The 18,571-nt window shown below is 41.6% G+C and overlaps 1 protein-coding gene across 2 annotated transcripts in view; it reads left to right on the forward strand.

Annotated features, from left to right (window-relative positions):
- EML5 (EMAP like 5) overlaps positions 1-18,571 on the forward strand; it is a 167,192-nt gene that overhangs the window by 50,355 nt on the left and 98,266 nt on the right. For both annotated transcript variants that reach the window (XM_084841133.1, XM_084841144.1), the window contains exons 8-14: positions 3,595-3,732; positions 4,215-4,471; positions 5,189-5,401; positions 9,039-9,206; positions 11,692-11,798; positions 14,264-14,382; positions 15,758-15,944. In XM_084841133.1, the coding sequence (XP_084697259.1) occupies positions 3,595-3,732; positions 4,215-4,471; positions 5,189-5,401; positions 9,039-9,206; positions 11,692-11,798; positions 14,264-14,382; positions 15,758-15,944 (1,189 nt within the window). The remainder of the gene's footprint in view (positions 1-3,594; positions 3,733-4,214; positions 4,472-5,188; positions 5,402-9,038; positions 9,207-11,691; positions 11,799-14,263; positions 14,383-15,757; positions 15,945-18,571) is intronic.

Genomic DNA, 18,571 nt, shown 5'->3' on the forward strand with positions numbered 1-18,571 from the left:
ACTATAGAATGTTATATTAAAGATTTCATTTAAAAGCAAGTGATTTGATGTTCAGGTTAGGTGAATTTCTGAGTTTAGAAACCCGTAATTCAAACTTAAATATATCATCCAGTCTTATAGTTAATTAAATTAGAGAGGCAATTCTGCCCACATGTATGTGTGCTAAAGCCATAAATACCAGTGGAACTTCAGTAATGTTACTGTAGCCTGAGTAGAAGATATGTTTTCTTTTGCCCTGGAATGGTTTAATGCCATCATTCGTATGGGCAATCCAAAGTGGGGTCAAGGAAGAGCAGAGTGGTGGATCCAGGTCAGGGTAGAAAGCATGGGGGGGATTTTTTTTTCCTGTTTTGCTCTTCCAGTTCCAAGCTAGTGTAACTGAGGGGCCAAGGGTCAGGTCCCTAATGGGATCTGCAGGGCTTTGAATGCAGTGGAACCAGAACTGCTGACACTCCACTTCCGAAACACCCTGCTTGAAGGCTGTACACCGACTACTACTGGCAGGGACACCACTGGTGATAGTTTTCTGCATGTGGTGCTCTTTGCACATGGAATGGGCCACTGGGGCAGATGGAGGCACCCACCCACCCTGCACCAGCAGAACTCCTCTCTGCCCATGGAGGGCATCTCCACCCAGTCCTAACCCCCTCCAGCAAGCTAGCTCCAGGGGCTAGGATTGCACTCTAATATAGTTTAATAAATTTATAAATCTCCTTTCAGTGCTGTTCTGTACTCCCATCACAGTGTACACTTTAAAATGTTATGAGTTACATCACATTCTACTTTGTTTATAGTGATGGAATGACACTTTATGATTAGATAATATTTCCTCACTTGTGGGTTGATTCTAATTTTTGCTACACCACAAAAGTGGTTATCATGGTGTTTGATTTTCAACAGAAAAGTTGTCATTTAGTGTAGGGAGGGGCAGAAGAGCATGATCCCATCTCTTAAAATGCAATCAGTCGCCTCGTAGGACATTCTTGCCATTAGTAAGTGCTTCAAAAGAGGTTGGTCATAAATTTATGCATATATATATATATAAAAATCATACAAGCCTTGAGGACTGAATCAGATAATTAAATTTGTGGCATATTTCCTCCCTTCTCTTCACCTATATGCACTCTTTATGAAATTACCTTTATACAGAAATGAAGCCATTCCATGCCAATTCATATTTGGGAGTGCACAGCCTGAATGTGCATTACATGGCTGGCCTCACAATGAATGAAATAATTTTTTAATTGCCATATGACATGGCCAGATTTATTTTCAGTGTGTGTGGTGAGGTGAGTAGTAACACACCTCAGTAGCCGCATTCGGACATCACTTTAAGCCATGATGGCTTAATAAGCTACTCACAGTAGCTTATTTTTTAAATAGTCCATGATGCCCCGCCACATGACTAGGCTAATAAGCTACTGTGAATAGCTTATTAAGCTATTGTGTGTAATCTGAGTCATCCCCCCCAGCCCCCTATCCCACTGCAGTCCCCCCTCCTGAGCAGTGGCACTGTCTCACCCATTGACAACATCACAGCAGCCTGTTTTAACCTTCTGGGATATCCCAGTGAGAGGGGAGAGATGTGAGGTGAAATACAGGAGCGTAATCAGTGCTTCCAGCATCACCTCGACAAGGGAGGGTGGTTCTAAAGCACTGGAAGTTTGCAGGATCAGGGCCAGACTTCACACACAGCCTCCCCTACATGGGCGGCACCCGACGCACCATCAAACCCCTGCGTGATTACTCAAAAAGGAGCGGGAATCCCGTGTGCACCAAAAAGGGGCTGGCACAAACCCTTGAGGGTTTACAGGATCGGGACAAAACCCCCAGTTGTGCATTTCCCTGCATAGCCGTTTGTGGCATAGATGCCTTTATTGTCCAGAATTCATGACAATAAAGTGGAGTTGCACATTTCACCCCCACTCCCAGACATTGCTGGCAGAGCCACTTCCATTTGCTATAGCACTGAAATGCTATATCCCTTTAGCTCTAAAACGAAATTGCACAAAAGCCCCTCCCCATTGCTGCCAAGAAGCCTTTATTGTGTCAAAATCACTAAAGCGCTATAGTGCTTTAGTGATACAGTGGAGTAGAGCATTTCACCCCCCTCCTAGACATTGCTGGCAGAGCCACTAACACACAAAGGTGAAATTGCGCAAAAGCGAATTTGCACAAAACTGAAGTTGCACATCCCCCCCCCGCCGCCATTTTACTTCTTCAGGGAAAAATGACCAGAGAAGGAAAAAGGGGGTGAGAGCTACAGCTCCTGGACAGTTTGCTGGAATGGGGCAAAATTGCACAGGTGGGGTGCCCTCATGGGGAGCTTTCAGATGTTGTAGTGGATAATTGCTCAATTTTGCTTCTTCATGGAAAAGTGAGCAGTTCTTTCCCTATTGCCCTATTTTCCCCTATTTTACAAGTTGCACAGTTTCAAAGTAACAATCAGGGAAGACTGTCATTGTGTAACTTCGCTGTAGTGGGTACAAGGCTGTGATTGTACTTGGGGAAATCTGTCATTTTGTAACTGTAGTGTGGTATCGGGGAAGGCTGTGTATGTTTGTCTGTGATTGTCCCTTGGCTGTTTGTCAGGTCTTGGGAAAAGAGCTCTGCAGTCTGGAGCAGAGCAGCCACAGTGGTTTTGGCTGCTCTTGCCAGCCTACTCTGTAGGTCATTAGACTAAACCACGGTGAGTGCTAAATGACACAATAACCGACAGTGGGTGAAATAACCCTTACTGCAGACCGTGGGTTATCAGAGTGGCTTATTTTGGCCAAATAAGCCATTGTGGATTTTAAAATTCCTGACGACGACACGATAACCAACAATGGGCTAAATAAGCCATGGTGGCTTATTTAACCGATCGTGGATTATTGTGTTGTCTGGACCCAGTCTATGTGTACTGGATAATTGATGTGCAGCATGACAAAGCAATTAGATGGGCACTTTGCCATACAGCCAGCAATACTGTGCACTGGACACTCTGCAACACTTAAGGCACAATCCTATTTAGATAGGCGGCCACCTCCAATCTCAGAGGCGACTGCCTATCCAAAGCAGGGCAGGAGAAGCATGGAGGGGATCATTCCCTCTGCATGTCTCCTGCCCTGTTTTTTCAGCTAGACAGCCAATGGCGGCTGCATAGCCGCAGGAGCATGGAGCGGGGAAGGAGGCAGCTGTACAACACATTGGATGTGTCATACAGGCAGCTACAATCTCCCTGCCCCAGAACACTCCCAGTCACATCCCTTTCTGGCTTCTCCGCACTCCTCTTGTGAGGATGGGGCTGTTCTGTGCTGCCACCAAGGCAGCACAGAAGTGGGGGGAGTGCAGGCTCCAAGGTTGGTTCCCGGAAAACAGCATATCCTATGGCTGTCTAGCCGCTGTCTAGCGGCCATAGGATCTCTCCCTCCGAGATGTTTTCATACATGTGAATTAGCCCTGAGTATCAGTCCAGTCCAGGACATACGATGCTAATGAAGGTAAGTCATATGCTTCCTCCTGGATATTTTTAAAGAAGTGAAAAGCTATTATTTTTCTGCTGCATGGGTGATAATAATTTTATATTGTTTACACTGATTACTTTTCATGCAGAATATGGAGCCTTATAGACCATGCATTGATTGCACGGTGCAACATGGAAGAACCAATTCGTTGTGCAGCTGTTAGCACTGATGGAATTCATCTTGCACTTGGAATGAAAGATGGTTCTTTCACAGTACTTCGAGTTAGGTAGGTTACATATTGGAGACATTTAAACAACAATAAATGCTGCCTTAAAATTGATTTTCACAATGAATAGCAAAATTTTGTCCTCTACTGGTCATTTGGACTCATTTGCAGTACATTTGTTTGTGAAGGTTCACATGTTCTCCTGTGGATCATAGAGATGACATTATTGCAGGCAGCTGATTTTGTGGCATTGTTGACTAAATTGGAGAAATATGCACACAGTATTTTTCTGCAGATACATAGTCTTCCTGTTTTAATTTGATCTTTCAGATATATAAGTGTGTCTGCACATAAATTGGCAACCTAGTAAGATGTAGGTGCCTCAGCTTTAAACCGTATCTTCCACTGCAGATTTTTACAATACAGTTCTTCACTTGATGTGTATGTCTATAGAGAATGGGACAAAGTTTAATACACAATGAAATTAAATGTTTTTAAATGTAGCCTTAACCACCTGATCTTTTTCCTTTTCTGTGTTACAGAGATATGACAGAGGTTGTTCACATTAAAGATAGGAAAGAAGCTATTCATGAATTAAAATATTCACCAGATGGAAATTTCCTTGCAGTTGGCTCCAATGACAGCTCTGTTGATATTTATGGTGTTGTTCAGCGGTACAAAAAGGTTGGGGAGTGTGTTGGATCCACAAGTTTCATAACTCATATGGACTGGTCCTTCGACAGTAAATACTTGCAGACCAATGATGGCAGTGGAAAAAGACTTTTTTACAGGATGCCTGGTGAGATATTTTACTACTGTTATAATTATACATGACAGTAGGCAGTGAGCACTATGCTTAGGTTCCCTTGTGCTAGGATAACACATTCTTGGTGAAGTATCTGTATTTGTAGAGAGTCATTCCTCTCCAAACCATTCTTATCAGGCTTGGCTCATCAGGCTTTGCCTTGATACCACATGTAAAAAATGGCAAGTCATTCAGTTGAATTGCAAAACATACAGTGCATTACAACAGATATTGTAACAAAGAGATTTAGCCAGTTCTCACCTTCCATGTATTTGGATTATAAGTAAGGGTACTATATTCTCATTATTTAAATGATTCTGATTTGGACAATGACAGCCTCTTAAAATTAGTTTAAAAGAATAGCCATATTGGCTGGTGGCAACTAAATTACTGTGAGTCCTTAGGCTGCAATCCTGTATCCATGTATAGTCCGAGTAAGTTTCCCCAGTGTATCAATATATTTTTACATAGATATTATCTTTATTTACCAAGTTTATTCTTTTCAGTGAGCCATGTGTATAACTTTTCCTCAATCCATTTAAAGCCTCAGTAATGATCTCAAGTTTGTGCATCTGTTGAGATAGGCCACTCAGTGTGAAATCAGTTGCTAAAGTGTTGCAGAATTTTTTTCAGAATTTGTCAAAGTAATTAATATAATAATTGTTTTTATAAATGGAGTGAATGATTAAACAGGTATCTTTTTATATTTAGGTGGAAAAGAAGTGGTAAATAAGGAAGAGTTAAAAGGCATCCAGTGGGCTTCATGGACTTCAATTTCAGGCCTTGAAGTTAATGGAATATGGCCTAAATATTCAGAGATCAATGATATTAATTCTGTAGATGCAAATTTTATGGGCCAAGTTCTAGTTACAGCTGATGACTACGGAATAGTAAAACTGTTTCGGTATCCTTGTCTAAGAAAAGGTAACTTTTTAGTGTGTACTTTGAATGTAATTAACATTGAAGCTTGTGAAGTGAAAGCCCAGGAAATCTCTTTTTAAGTCAGAAAGTTCTCAGAATTAAATAAATAATCAAGATTTTTCCTTTCTGAACAGGAGAAAAACTTTAAAAATAATGATGGAATTATATTGTCAGAACTGTTAGCATTTGTGACTCTGCCTTATGTTTTAGACAAAATTAGATTGTAGGAGATCCTTCACTCAAATAAGTATGGCATAGTCCAGATATTGCATTACTTTTTCCACACAGTAGGGGTAGTGATCTGTGGGTGGAGGAGTTGAGTACAACTCTTGTTGTCATGGGCAGATCACTATCTGATCGGGTTTAGACTGCATGCTGCCTCGAATTTACACAGAGGTGCAGGACTGGTTTTGATGGTCTATCTCTGGAAACTTATAGCTCCAAATAGTTTCCTCTTGTCTGACAGAGTTTCCCACAGATTTGTTCGATGTTCCTGCTGAGGTCTTACCTGACTCTTGGAATGATTATATGGTCCAGGGTGTAGACAGAATCACTCACAAATGTCCTTGGCCAAGCTGTAGTGTTATCTCTGTTCTATGGCATTCCATGGAGCTGAGGACTATGAAATAGCAAGATTTAGAGTGCAGTTGGCAGAAAATTCAGAACAAGTACAATCAAATACAGGTTAGAGCCCACTGTGGGGCCTATTCTGTGGTGGTGGTGGCAGCAAAAGAAAGCACATTTCTCTGACACCATTGCATCTGCTGAATGTTGACCAATGGAGCTTCTTTAGCTGTTAGGGGTCTACTTAGTGCAGGCCCAGTAGATCACCATCAGAGGCTTTTTGTGACCTGTTTGACTTATATTTTGCAGATAAAATCATTTGTAGCTCCTCTGACTTAGGTGCTGTAATTTTAACAGAATCAGAGCCAGATGGAGCCAACTCATTGACCTGGTTTACATGTCACGACAAGCCAATGGGTTGTTTTAGGGTTGTGGTTGGTTTGTTAACCACACCAACAACCCACCCTTGCCAGGTTTGCACAACACAACAAGCTGTGGAGTGCGCCCACTGCAGCTTGCATGTTCGAAATGGTGGCCAGCTTGCATTACGGAGCCCTGCTGGTGATTTAACCCAATGACGGCTTGTTGTGACATGCAGTCAGGCCCATTTTCTGGTTCTCTTGGATACTGACAAGTACATGGAGGGATGAGACCAATCACCTTTTCTTTGGATCCTTGCCCATACACTGGCTTTTGAAATTGGCCAAGACTAGGCTCTCTTTACAGGTATCAGGTAAATGCCTGACTAAGGGACAGTGTGGCCCCAATGCTTTTGAAGGAGGCAGTGATAAAACCACCTTTGGAAAACCGAAATTTAGATACCATGCCATATTTTTTAAAACAATTACCTAGTTTTTCTCCCATTTCTAAGCAAGTGGAGCAAGTGGTGGCTTGTCAACTCCAGGCAGTCTTGAAGGACACTGATTATTTAAATCTATTCCAATCCAGTGTTTGACCTGGGTTTGGGATGAGGACCTCCTTGGTCACCTTGATGAATGATTTATCCCAGGGAGTGAGATCCTGTTCATTTTCCTGGAACTTTCAGTGGCTTTCGATACCATCTACCATGGTATCTTTCTGGATCATCTCTCTTGGGGGAGAACTTCATGACAATGGAATGAGAAGCACGTTGAAGTATTATGCAGATTTTGATGGAATTGGCTGTGGTCCATCAGAGACACATGAAGCAAGAAAAGCTGAGTGTACTGTACCTTAAAAATCCGCTTTTCATGGGTCACACAGTGCTTGAAAGCAACATACTTCCGGGTAGGGTGGGGGGAGTAGAACTGAACGTCATCAACCTGGCAGGGGCTGCTCAACCAATGAGAGAGGCTTGTTTCCCACCCATGTCCAGGCTACCCCCTACCTAGTACATTATTATGAATGGCGAGTAACTAATTCACAATTCTGAAGGCTAGAAACAGCATTAAAAAGGCAGGCTAAATACTTGCTTCCCATGAGAGCTCCCCACCAGTGCAAGTAAGCCCCATTCCAGCAAACAGTCAGGGCATTCTAGCTCCAATCCCCCTTTCCCCTTCTCTGGACACTTCTCCCTGCTTGCAATGACAGGCTTCTCTACTCCTGTGGATCCTGATACCACGGTAGATCGCTACTGTGATAAAACCCTTATGTGGATTTGTTTAATGCCAAAGGAAAGACGGGAACAGGGGAAAATGGGCGGGGGAATGCTCACTTTTCCCTGAAGACGCCAAAATCCCCAATTATCCAGTGCAGCATCTGAAGCCTCCCCATGAGAGCATCCCACCACCTCAATTTCACCCTATTCTAGCAAACTTTCATGGAGTTATTTCTCCCACCCCCTTTTCCCCAGTGTGTGCAGATTTCCCTGAAGAAGACAAACTCCCTGATTCTCCAGTGCAGCAACTGAAGGCTCTCCTTGAAAGTGCCCCCCCCCATTTCACCCCATTCCAGCAAACTGTCATGGAGTTCAAGCTTACATACACACACACACACCCTTCTCTGGGCACTTTCTCCCTGCTTGCAGTGACAGGCTTCCGTGATCCCGAGACTTCACCAGATAACTACTGTGATAAAGCTCTTATGCATCAGAAAAGTGATTTTACACAACATCAGAGAAGCGACTTTATACAACATCAGAGAAGTGTATATTCACTGAGGCTAATTACTTCCACTGGCGAAAAGGAAGTGCAGGGCGATTCTGAAGGCTCAAAAGAGCACTCTAGGGCTTTGATGTATTGGAAAGGCAGGTGAGTTACTTTAGTTACCTAGGTTACTGAGGGCACGGCCAGGTGAAAGACACACCCCTAGGAATACCCCGATCATACCAAATTTAAAGCGGAGGGATATACACAGGGCAGCTGATCTGCAGGGGAATTAAAGAAAAACAATAGAGTAAAAGTACTCTGCAAAAATGTGATTTCCCCACAGGTAAACTCTGGGGTGGTTGTGGACTGACCACGACTTTATCTGCTGCAAAGGACCTCCAGATGGTCCGAATCTGCAGCAAATTGCCTGTGAAGACAGGCCATTGGTTGGGACTTGGGCACACTGTGTTGCATTGGCTGTGGTCCTACTAGGGGGATAGTGTCCACAAGGAGGTGTTGGGGGACTTTTGTTCCACCCCTTGCCTCAAGGTTCTATCTTGTCCTCCATGCTTTTTAACACCTACATGAAACACCTGGGTGAAGTCAATTTGGACTGAGGTGTCATCAGTATGCAGATGACAACACAGCTCTGCTTGTCTTTTGAATCTTCTGATCTCAAGGAGGCAATGGAAATCCTGAGCAGGTATTTGGGGATAGTTTTGGGATGGATGAGTTGTAAAGCATGGAATGGTGGTTGGGGAATGGAGAAAACCAATGTTAGTTGTGTGCTTCACAACTGAAGTAATACACATGGTCATCTAAAGGGGGCGGGTGGGCATAAGGTAATTAAGTCCCGGCCTAAAGTTACCTAGCTGTACTGAGCTGCTCACCTCTTCATAAATAAATGCCTTTCTGCTTATTGTATCATTGGATACAAACCACTGTGTAGAATAGCCTTTTGAAATGATGAAATATAATTTGAAACAGAATGAAACTGATTTTTTTTACAGGGGCAAAGTTTAAAAAATACCTTGGCCATTCAGCACATGTGACAAATGTCAGATGGTCACATGATTATCAATGGGTCATTTCTATTGGTGGAGCAGACCATTCTGTTTTCCAGTGGAAATTTGTTCCTGAAAGGAAGCTGAAGGATGCTCTTCACATAGCACCACAAGGTGAGTAAGCAATATGTAATCTAATATTAATTAGAATAATTTATAATTTTGCAGTGATGTTTGAGACATCCAAGTCTTGAACTGGATAGTCCTAAATATTTTGATGTTCCCTTAGTTTTGGTTCTAGTTTCTGTTTTCTTTGGTTTTCCTCCTGGTCCATTTCCCATATCGCGGGTAATTGTTATTTATTGATCTAGGCATTTCTATTCTCCAAGGCAGTTCACAAGAAAATAAAAAACAATATATGACACAATAAAATTTTGACAACAGAACACAAATAATAACCAAGAGCTAAAAACTGATGCAGCATTAAAACAATCCAGAGCAGCATGAAAAAACTTTAATGTATGAAATTACATTTGATAAACTGTGGGTATGGACATAATACTTTTAAGAGCAGTGGATGTGATTTGATTAAGGCTTAGTCAGACATTCTGTGTGTGTTCACTTTTTCTTCTGATTTCCCAGCTGGCCAGAAAATTCTGTTATTCCTGTCTTCTTTCTTTGTTTTCATTTTCTACATTTGACTCTGACCTGGTTCACACATAACGCTAACTCATGGTTTATTTAACCCACAGGTTGTTGAATTCTGGGTTGTCATGATATACAAACCCAGCCATGCTAACAAACCATGGTTGTTAACCATGAACAATTGAGAAAGAGAACCCATGATTTGTTGTTTGGTTGTGAACTCTGGGTTGTTTAAATCATAGGTTTACATGTGAACTGAGAACTGTGGGTTGTTCATGGGTTGTTTTGCCAAGCTATAGAGTGGTAAAAAACAGCAGCTCTGCATGGCTGTGTTACAGCACCTCAGAGGTATTCAGGATTACAAGAAGAGAGCAGGTGAAGGAGGAAGGAAACAAACAACCCAGAGACTGAGAAAATACCCCATAGTTTGTTTGATTGTCTGCCAGACAAATCCTTTGTTGCCCTACCAAAGATTATGGGTTAATCAGTGGAGATCTTGCCCTCTTTAGTGTCATGAGTGACTGTCTTCATTGAATTCTAAAACACTTTGTTTGTTTGTTTGTTTGTTTATTTAAAACATCTTTACATTGCTGTTCAGTTTAAAAAAAAACAATGTCCAGAGTCTTTTGCTTTTAGGTAAGTCCAAGCTCTGAAGACCTTTTTATTCCAGTCAGCTTTTGAATGATTGTGGTGCTGTAACTGTTTTAGCTGCTGCCATTATTTACTGTTTGTATTTATCGCAGTTATTTTTATCTGATTGTTTTATCTGATCTATTTGTGTGCTGTTGTGGCTTTAAACCAAATAAAAACAAATAAATTACCACAACAAACAATAAAAACCAGCAGTAGCAATAAAAGTTTGGAAACTGGGGGGAAAGACACTAAAAATCCAACCCACGTCTTTTCAAAGGCCACAGGGCTGATTTCTTTATTTTGTCCTTCTGATAAAAACCACAGGAAGTGCTGTCCTCCCTGTACTTAGTACAACAAGTTCACATTCTTTCAACATTTGGCCTGCTCTTGTACCTCATTATGTAATTTTGTAAACAAATTTTTACTTCATTTGTGTGTTCCAACAATGGATGCTAGTAAACCAAGGGAAGTAACCAAGTTTCAAATGTTGCCTATAAAATTTTATGAAAACTTGCATAGGAAATTCAGAATTCATAGGAGATAAATTCAGAAATTTATCTCAATGACCTATTCATGTGTACAATTTTAGAATGGATGAATTAGGTAATTTAGAATTGGAGAGGATAAACTAAAAAACAAACTTTGGGCACACTCATGAAGTATAGTTGAAGATAAAACCATATTTTATTTATTTTGTCTATGCTCATAAATTGTTTCTGAGATGATTTTAATATGTAAGAGCTCTTGTGACTTTGTTCTTTATCTAACTTGGTATATTTAGGTGGCAATTCTAAACACACTTACTAGAGAGTAAGTCACATTCAGAGGGACTTGCTTCTGAGTAACCATTCTTAGGACTGTACTATTAGGGTGCAATCCTATGGGGTAGTCGGCTGCCTCCAAACTCTCCTCTGCGTTCCAGCTGCCCTGCATTTGTGGCTAGACAGCTGATTTCGGCTGTCTAGTTGGGGCGTGTCAGAGTGGCGGGGGCGGGGAGGCCAGACAATGCATAGGAAGTGTTGTAATGGCACTTTTGCAGTCTTGTCCCCTCTCCACCCCCAGAAACGCTCCCTTTTTTCCTGCTCTGCACTGCTCTTACAAGCATGGATCCAGGGACGGACAGCGCTGCCTATGAGGGGGCTGGGGAGGGGAGGGGAGTGAGGTTTCTGGGAACCGTCTAGACACTATCTAGCAGCCATAGGATTGCACCCTTAGTTGAGTATTTTTGGCTGCAATCCCATACACACTTATCTGGGAGTAAGTCCCATTGAAGTCAATTCGTCTTTCTTCAGAATATACATGTATAGGATAGCTGTGTTAATTAACTTTATTTTGCTTCTGCTCTTTCAGTATCTGCTCTAATGTATTTATTTTATCACAGAAAGCCTGGCTGACTCTAATAGTGAAGAATCAGATTCTGATCAATCTGATGTTCCAGAGCTGGACTCTGAAATTGAACAAGAGACACAAATCACATACCGTCGACAGGTATTATCCTATGCTGTTAAAACATAAGTATGGTCCAGAAGCCCACTGTGCTGATACCCCTTGCCTCAGCAAACCCCAAGTACATCTAGAATGTTGATACCACAAAGCCTGCACGTTGTGCAAGAACTGGTGACACTGCTGTGACTGGTCAGAACAATTGCAATAGCTGTTGGCCAGGAGTCATATGCCCATTTATTTATGTAGTTGTAATTTATTTTTATGTTAAGAATTTGTGCATCACTTTATAACAATTATTATTTTTAAGGTAGTTAACATAAATTAAGATTATAACAACATTCTAACAACCCCATGGCTCCCAGTCTGGCTGGGGATGGTTGCAGCTGCTCCAGTCAGTTGTAAGCAGCATTGGCAGTTGTTGCACTGTTCCTCATCATGCAATATCCTGGTTCCCAGGTATGTTCAGGGTTTGCTGAACCTTGGCTGCTTGTCCTGGTGCTGCAGTGGAGGTGCATCAGCAGAACTGTTGATGATGATACCAGTGCTGTCCAATCTTCCCAGTGGATTTTATCCAGCCTCACTTACAGTCAGGGCCAGAAATATTGGAACAACTGTTTTGGCAGTTGGCCTCTGTACACCACCACATTGAAGTTGAAAGGAAACATACCCAGATAGAAGCGAAGTCAGGACTTTCAGCTGTAATTCAAGGGGTTTGACAAAAGTGGAGCACTAACCATTCAGGAAGTACAGCCAGTGGAACACACACACACATCGTTGATGGCTCATAGTAATGGAACAAATGGCTGACAAGCAGCTGCATGGCCAGGTGTGGTCTGTTTCCTGGGTACCCCATGACCAATCAAGCAGATAAAAGGCCTGGAGGTGGTTCTGAGTGTTACATTTTCATTTGGTAGCTGTTCACCGCAACTCCCAACTTGAGGTCCAAAGAGGTGTCCATGCAAGTGAAGGAGGCCATCATTAGGCTGAGGAAACAACATAAACCCATCAGATAGATAGCAAAAACAGTGGGAGTGGCCAACACAACAGTTTGGAACATCCTGAAAAAGAAGGAATTAACTGGCAAGCTCAGCAACAGCAAAAGGCCTGGAAGACCACGGAAGACAACTGAAGTGGATGACCACAGAATTATGCTCATGGTGAAAAAGAACCCTTTCACAACATCTAGCCAGGTCAAGCATGCTCTTGAGGAGGGAGGCATGTCGTTGTCAACATCTACAGTCAAGAGACAGCTTTATGAATGTAAATACAGAGGCTTCACAACAAGGTGCAAACCACTGGTAACACTCAAGAACAGAAAGGCCAGATTAGCCTTTGCCAGAAAACACCTTAAAAAGCCTGCCCAGTTCTGGAATAAGATTCGTTGGACTGATTAAACCAAGATTAACTTGTACCAGAAGGATGGGAAGAGAAAAGTATGGAGAAGGAAAGGAACAGCTCATGATCCAAAGCATACCACATCATCTGTCAAACATGGTGGAGGCAGTGTTATGGCATGGGCATGTATGGCCGCCAATGGAACCGGGTCACTGGTGTTTGTTGATGACCTGACTGCTGATAAAAGCAGCAGGATGAATTCTGAAGTGTATAGGGCTATACTATCTGCTCAGATTCAGCCGAATGCTGCCAAACTGATAGGATGCCGCTTCATATTGCAGATGGATAATGACCCAAAACATACAAAACAGCAAAAGCTACCCAAGAATTTCTCCAGGCAAAGAAGTGGGATGTTCTTCAATGGCCAAGTCAGTCACCTGATCTCAACCCAATAGAGCATGCTTTTCACTGACTGAAGACAAGACTGAAGGCAGAAAGACCCACAAACAAGCAGCAGCTGAAGGCAGCTGCAGTAAAGGCCTGGCAAAGCATGTCGAGGGAGGAAACTCAGCATTTGGTCATGTTCATGGGTTCCAGACTTCAGGCAGTCATTGACTGCAAAGGATTTTCATCCAGGTATTAAAGGCGATCCTTAAGTTTGAAATGATGTTGGTTTGTTCCATTACTTATGAGCCACCAACGATGGGTGTGTGTGTATGCCACTGGTTGTCCTTCCTGAATGCTTAGTGCCCCACTTTTGCCAAACCCCTTGAATTACAGCTGAAAGTCCTGACTTTGCTCCCATCTGGGTGTGTTTCCTTTCAACTTCAGTGTGGTTGTGTACAGAGGCCAACTGCCAAAACAGTTATCCTTGTTCCAATATTTCTGGCCCTGACTGTATGTAAACTTCAGTGGAAGGTCTGTCTGAGTACACTGATGTGATTCTCAGAATACTTATAGCAACAGAAACAGCAAAGGTTAAATCTACTCATAGTTCTTTATTTCATACTATAATTAATTGTATTGCAATTACTGTCTAATATTATTGCAGCCATGTCCATTATGCTATTCATGTAGAAAAGTAAGAAAATTAGCCATAAAGTTCTATTCCTCAGAGAAGTTTGCTTTTCAGCTATGCACAATTACAGAGAACCTGTATATTCTCTGCTAAGGTTTACAAAGAAGATCTACCTCAGCTTAAAGAGCAATGCAAAGAAAAACGAAAAACTGCAGCCTCAAAAAGAAGAGAACGGGCTCCAATCAATAGTATAAGATTGCACTTTGTTCATGGGTATGTAAATCAGAATTTTTGTCTAAAAGCAAACAGGACAGGTTATTTTCCTATACATCGATTTGGACATGGAATTGCCAAACTAGATATGACACTGGGAGATCCGTGATTGAATCTCTTACTTTTTTTTTTAAGGTAAAAGCAGCCTCTTTCCCTCCCCCCCCACCATATCACCATGGTCCTGATCCAAATCTTTCCCCATCCTAGGCTGTATTTATCTTCTTTTTAACAAACACAAGAAATTCAGTCAAAATTTTCCAATATGAAACCTAGTTTGGCCTTCTACTAATATCTAAGTATATATAATATATAAAGAATTCACTAGAATTATGAAGTTTGCTTTTTCCATTTGATGCTAGCATTTACTTGAAAGGACTAGGACTAGGGAGGTGGTGAAATAATTGTTTTTATTGAATTTGTAAATCTATTATTTGCTGACATTGACTTCCTTGATAAAAGCCTGGCTTTTTGTATGTTTACCAAATTAATTCAGTTTATATAACTATATGTGTCAGATGCATTTTCTTTTGAGTTATTCTTCTACCAAGTAAATTTGGAGGAAATAAATCTGTAGGGCTTACTCATTTAAGTAAAAATAAGCCAGATATCCCAACTGGAACATTTTCACAGACCCTCCATATAATAGTCATAAGAACATAGAATCATGCTGGATTAGACCGTGGGTACATCTCATCCACCATTCTTTTCATACAGTGCCCAACCAGCTGTCGACCAGGAACCCACAAACAGGACACAAGTGCAACAGCATCCCTTGCCCATGTTCCCCAGCAATCATAATTTATCCCTTCCAAAACACAGGAAAGCATTGACGTTTTCTTCTAATTGTATAAGCTATGTTCACATTTCTTTCTGTCTCCTACAATTGTCACTAGCAGAGGAAGTTATTAATGTAATCTAATTTGTTTTGTCATTCCCACATGTATAACTTAAAAACTAAAATGTTTAGTTGATGTGTTAGGGGTATAAACCTCATGTCCAGGGCCAAATCTGGCCCATCCAATGTCCCAATCTGGCCCTCTGGAGTTTCCCAGATGGCCACCTCCTCTTTTTCCTAACCCCCAATTATTTGGTGGCTTCCTGGCTTTTGTGCAGTTTCCCTGCAAACCCCCCCCCCCCCCGCATTCTAAAAGTTTGAAGTGCCTCTCCTAAAGCTTAGTTACTGGCAGGAAGAGCTTTAGGGTAAAACATGCTGGTATTTTGACCTCACCCCTTTTGCCTTTGGGCCCACCCACCAGTGGAATGCAGCCCCTGAGAGCTTCTCCAAAATTGTATTTGGCCCTCAGGCTGAAAGAGGTTCTGCACCCCCGTACTATGTAATGATGAATATTGTCTTAATGCCAAACTGTTTTATTAGTTACAGGGGCTATGATTGTCGGAGTAATTTATTTTACACCCAGACTGGAGAAATTGTGTACCATGTTGCAGCAGTGGGTGTAGTATATAATCGGCAGCAAAACACACAGCGTTTTTATTTGGGTCATGATGATGACATTCTGTGTCTTGCTATTCATCCCTTAAAGGACTATGTGGCAACAGGCCAGGTAGGATTCATGTTTAGGAGAACTAGAAAGCCTTTGTTAATTTAGTGAGCTTCTAAATGAATATATTTCATAAATCTGTGTCGTATGAATCTGTAAAAAGCATTTGAAAGCACTCCAGCTGTAGAAGGCATGACTAGCATTGTTGTGACACATAGGAAAAAAGAATAAACATAGATTTCTTGGACTACAGAAGAGTTTATGCTGGAAGTTTGAAACATATTTATACCTGTAAGCTATTGCAATGATAGTCTACTGCATACTGTATGTTGGCATCTCTTTGTGTAGGAACTTTCCTGTTTTCTTCCATAAAGAAAAGTCTTCTATTCCCACTTAAGAGTTTCTCCATTGTGTGGCTTACATAAAGGAATGCTAAAGCAGCTGCACGTACAGAGCCTCATAAACCCATTGGTGTCCCTATGAGGACACTGAAACTACTGGATTAGAGCCAGTGGGTTGTATCCAATGGTTCCCTTCTGCAAACAGAAGGAGTCTTTCTGTTAACTGAAGCATCTTTGATCTTTCAATGCATTCCACTAACAGAAGAGGAAGGGAGGGGTTTTTGCTGATTCCCCCTGCAGCTGCTTGTGCTGCCTTCCATGCTGTTCTGGAGGGTCCCCCAACCCTCTGAGGAAAATTTTCAGGAGGCTGCAAGGGGATCCTGTTAGCAGAGGCATCCACTAGGGACCTTACACCAGGGATGGGGAACCTCCAGCCTGCAAGCCTAGTCTGGCCCATAAAGGTTGCCCATCCAGACTGCAGAGGCTTGGGCTTCCTCCATGGCCTCACCCACTCCACTCCCTAAACCCTGACCGTGGCCTGGAGGATACTAGTGGTCTGGAGAAGAAGGAGGGAGAAGAATCCTCCCAATGAGAGGCAAGAGGCATGAGTGGCATGAAGGGGAATCCCCTTATTATCCTTAATCAGGGATCAGAAATAACAAGGGAATTCTCCTGGGGGAGCGGCATGGTAACTGCTGGACATTTGGATGGCACTTGCAGGAAGTCCTTGTCTGCAAGTTAACTTTACCAATTTAGAACTTCAGACAATAAGTACACCAGAATATGCCACAGGCTGGGTTCAATTTTGGTTTTGTACTAACAAGAATTAGGAAGGGAAAAATCTTTAGAACCATTTCCCATTTTTATTAAATAATCTAAATATTTTCAATAAAATATGACCTCAAAATACAACCATGTAGGCTAAAACAGTAATTCTTTAGCAATAAGAAATGCATGAGATTCCAAGTTCTTAATAGTTTAAAGGGACACAGTATTTCTTAAACTTTTCTTATATAAAAGATTTCAGTCTCGATCTTTAAAGTCTTAAAAGTTTAAAAGGGAGAGTTCTCTAAATTCCAGGTTTCTTACCCAGCTCTTACTAGGCTGTCCAGCTGATAGGTAGGTGCATAGCTTGGTGAGCTTTGAGATCGTAAAGAAGCTGATATGCCCCAAACGTCAGAGCAGATTTATACACATTCTGCAACATTACTTCATTGTTTACTGCCCCATATATTTGAGCTCAGTCTCAAGCCCTCAAAAATTCCAGTGAGATTAACAGTGCAATCCAATGCTTGTCTACTCAGAAGTGTGTTGCACTTAATTCAATGGTGCTTGCTCCCAGGTAAGTGGGTACACAGTTAAGCATAGAAAAAGAGGCTTGAGTCAGCATACAGATTGAATCTATAATCTATCTTTGAACAAACAACTCCCATCTCAAAATTTACTGCTTAAATTCTAATTCTATAAACTTTCCCAAACATCTATATATCAAGTTTCTAGTGTTTTATACCCTGTACAATATATATTGACCATTAATTATTGACCATTAACTGATAAGCAAAACTCTACTTATGCCTTTGACCCTGAGTTTTACAACTCAACACTCTTCAGAAAAAAATATTTAGACCAAACATTATGTTTTACAAACTCTTCATTCCTCAAATACCCCTTGACCCCAAGTAATGGGCATTAATTCAGCATCCTTCCTTAGGTATTATCCAGAATTCTTTGCTAATTATTTTTTGACATCACTTACCCAGAATTCATTGTCAACTTTCTTGTATCTTTGAGTGTCTTTGCCTTAATATAATCACTATTTTTATTTATTTATATCTCTAAATTATTATGTATCATTAAGCATTTCTAGTCCAGCTTCATTTGGCATTTATATTGCTTTGGGAGAGGTGGGTTAGCATATCATAGAATCATCATAGAATCATAGAATAGTGGGGTTGGAAGAGGCCTATAAGACCATCGAGTCCAACCCCCTGCTCAGTGCAGGAATCCAAGTCAAAGCATCCCTGACAAGTGGCTGTCCAGCTTCATCTTGAATGCCTCCAGTGTGGGAGAGCCCACTACATTCCTAGGTAATTGGTTCCATTGTCGTACTGCTGTAAGAGTCAGGAAGTTTTTTCTGATGTTCAGCCGGAATCTGGCTTCCTGTAACTTGAGCCCATTATTCCGTGTCTGGCACTCTGGGAGAATCGAGAAGAGATTGTGGCCTTCCTCTCTGTGACAACCTTTCAAGTACTTGAAGAGTGCTATCATATCTCCCCTCAGTCTTCTCTTCTCAAGGCTAAACATGCCCAATTCTTTCAGTCTCTCCTCATAGGGCTTTGTTTCCAGTCC

This window comes from Heloderma suspectum, chromosome 1, assembly GCF_057233095.1.
Source record: "Heloderma suspectum isolate Gila_16-S chromosome 1, 16-S_ref, whole genome shotgun sequence".
NCBI classification, from domain to species: Eukaryota; Metazoa; Chordata; class Lepidosauria; order Squamata; family Helodermatidae; genus Heloderma; species Heloderma suspectum.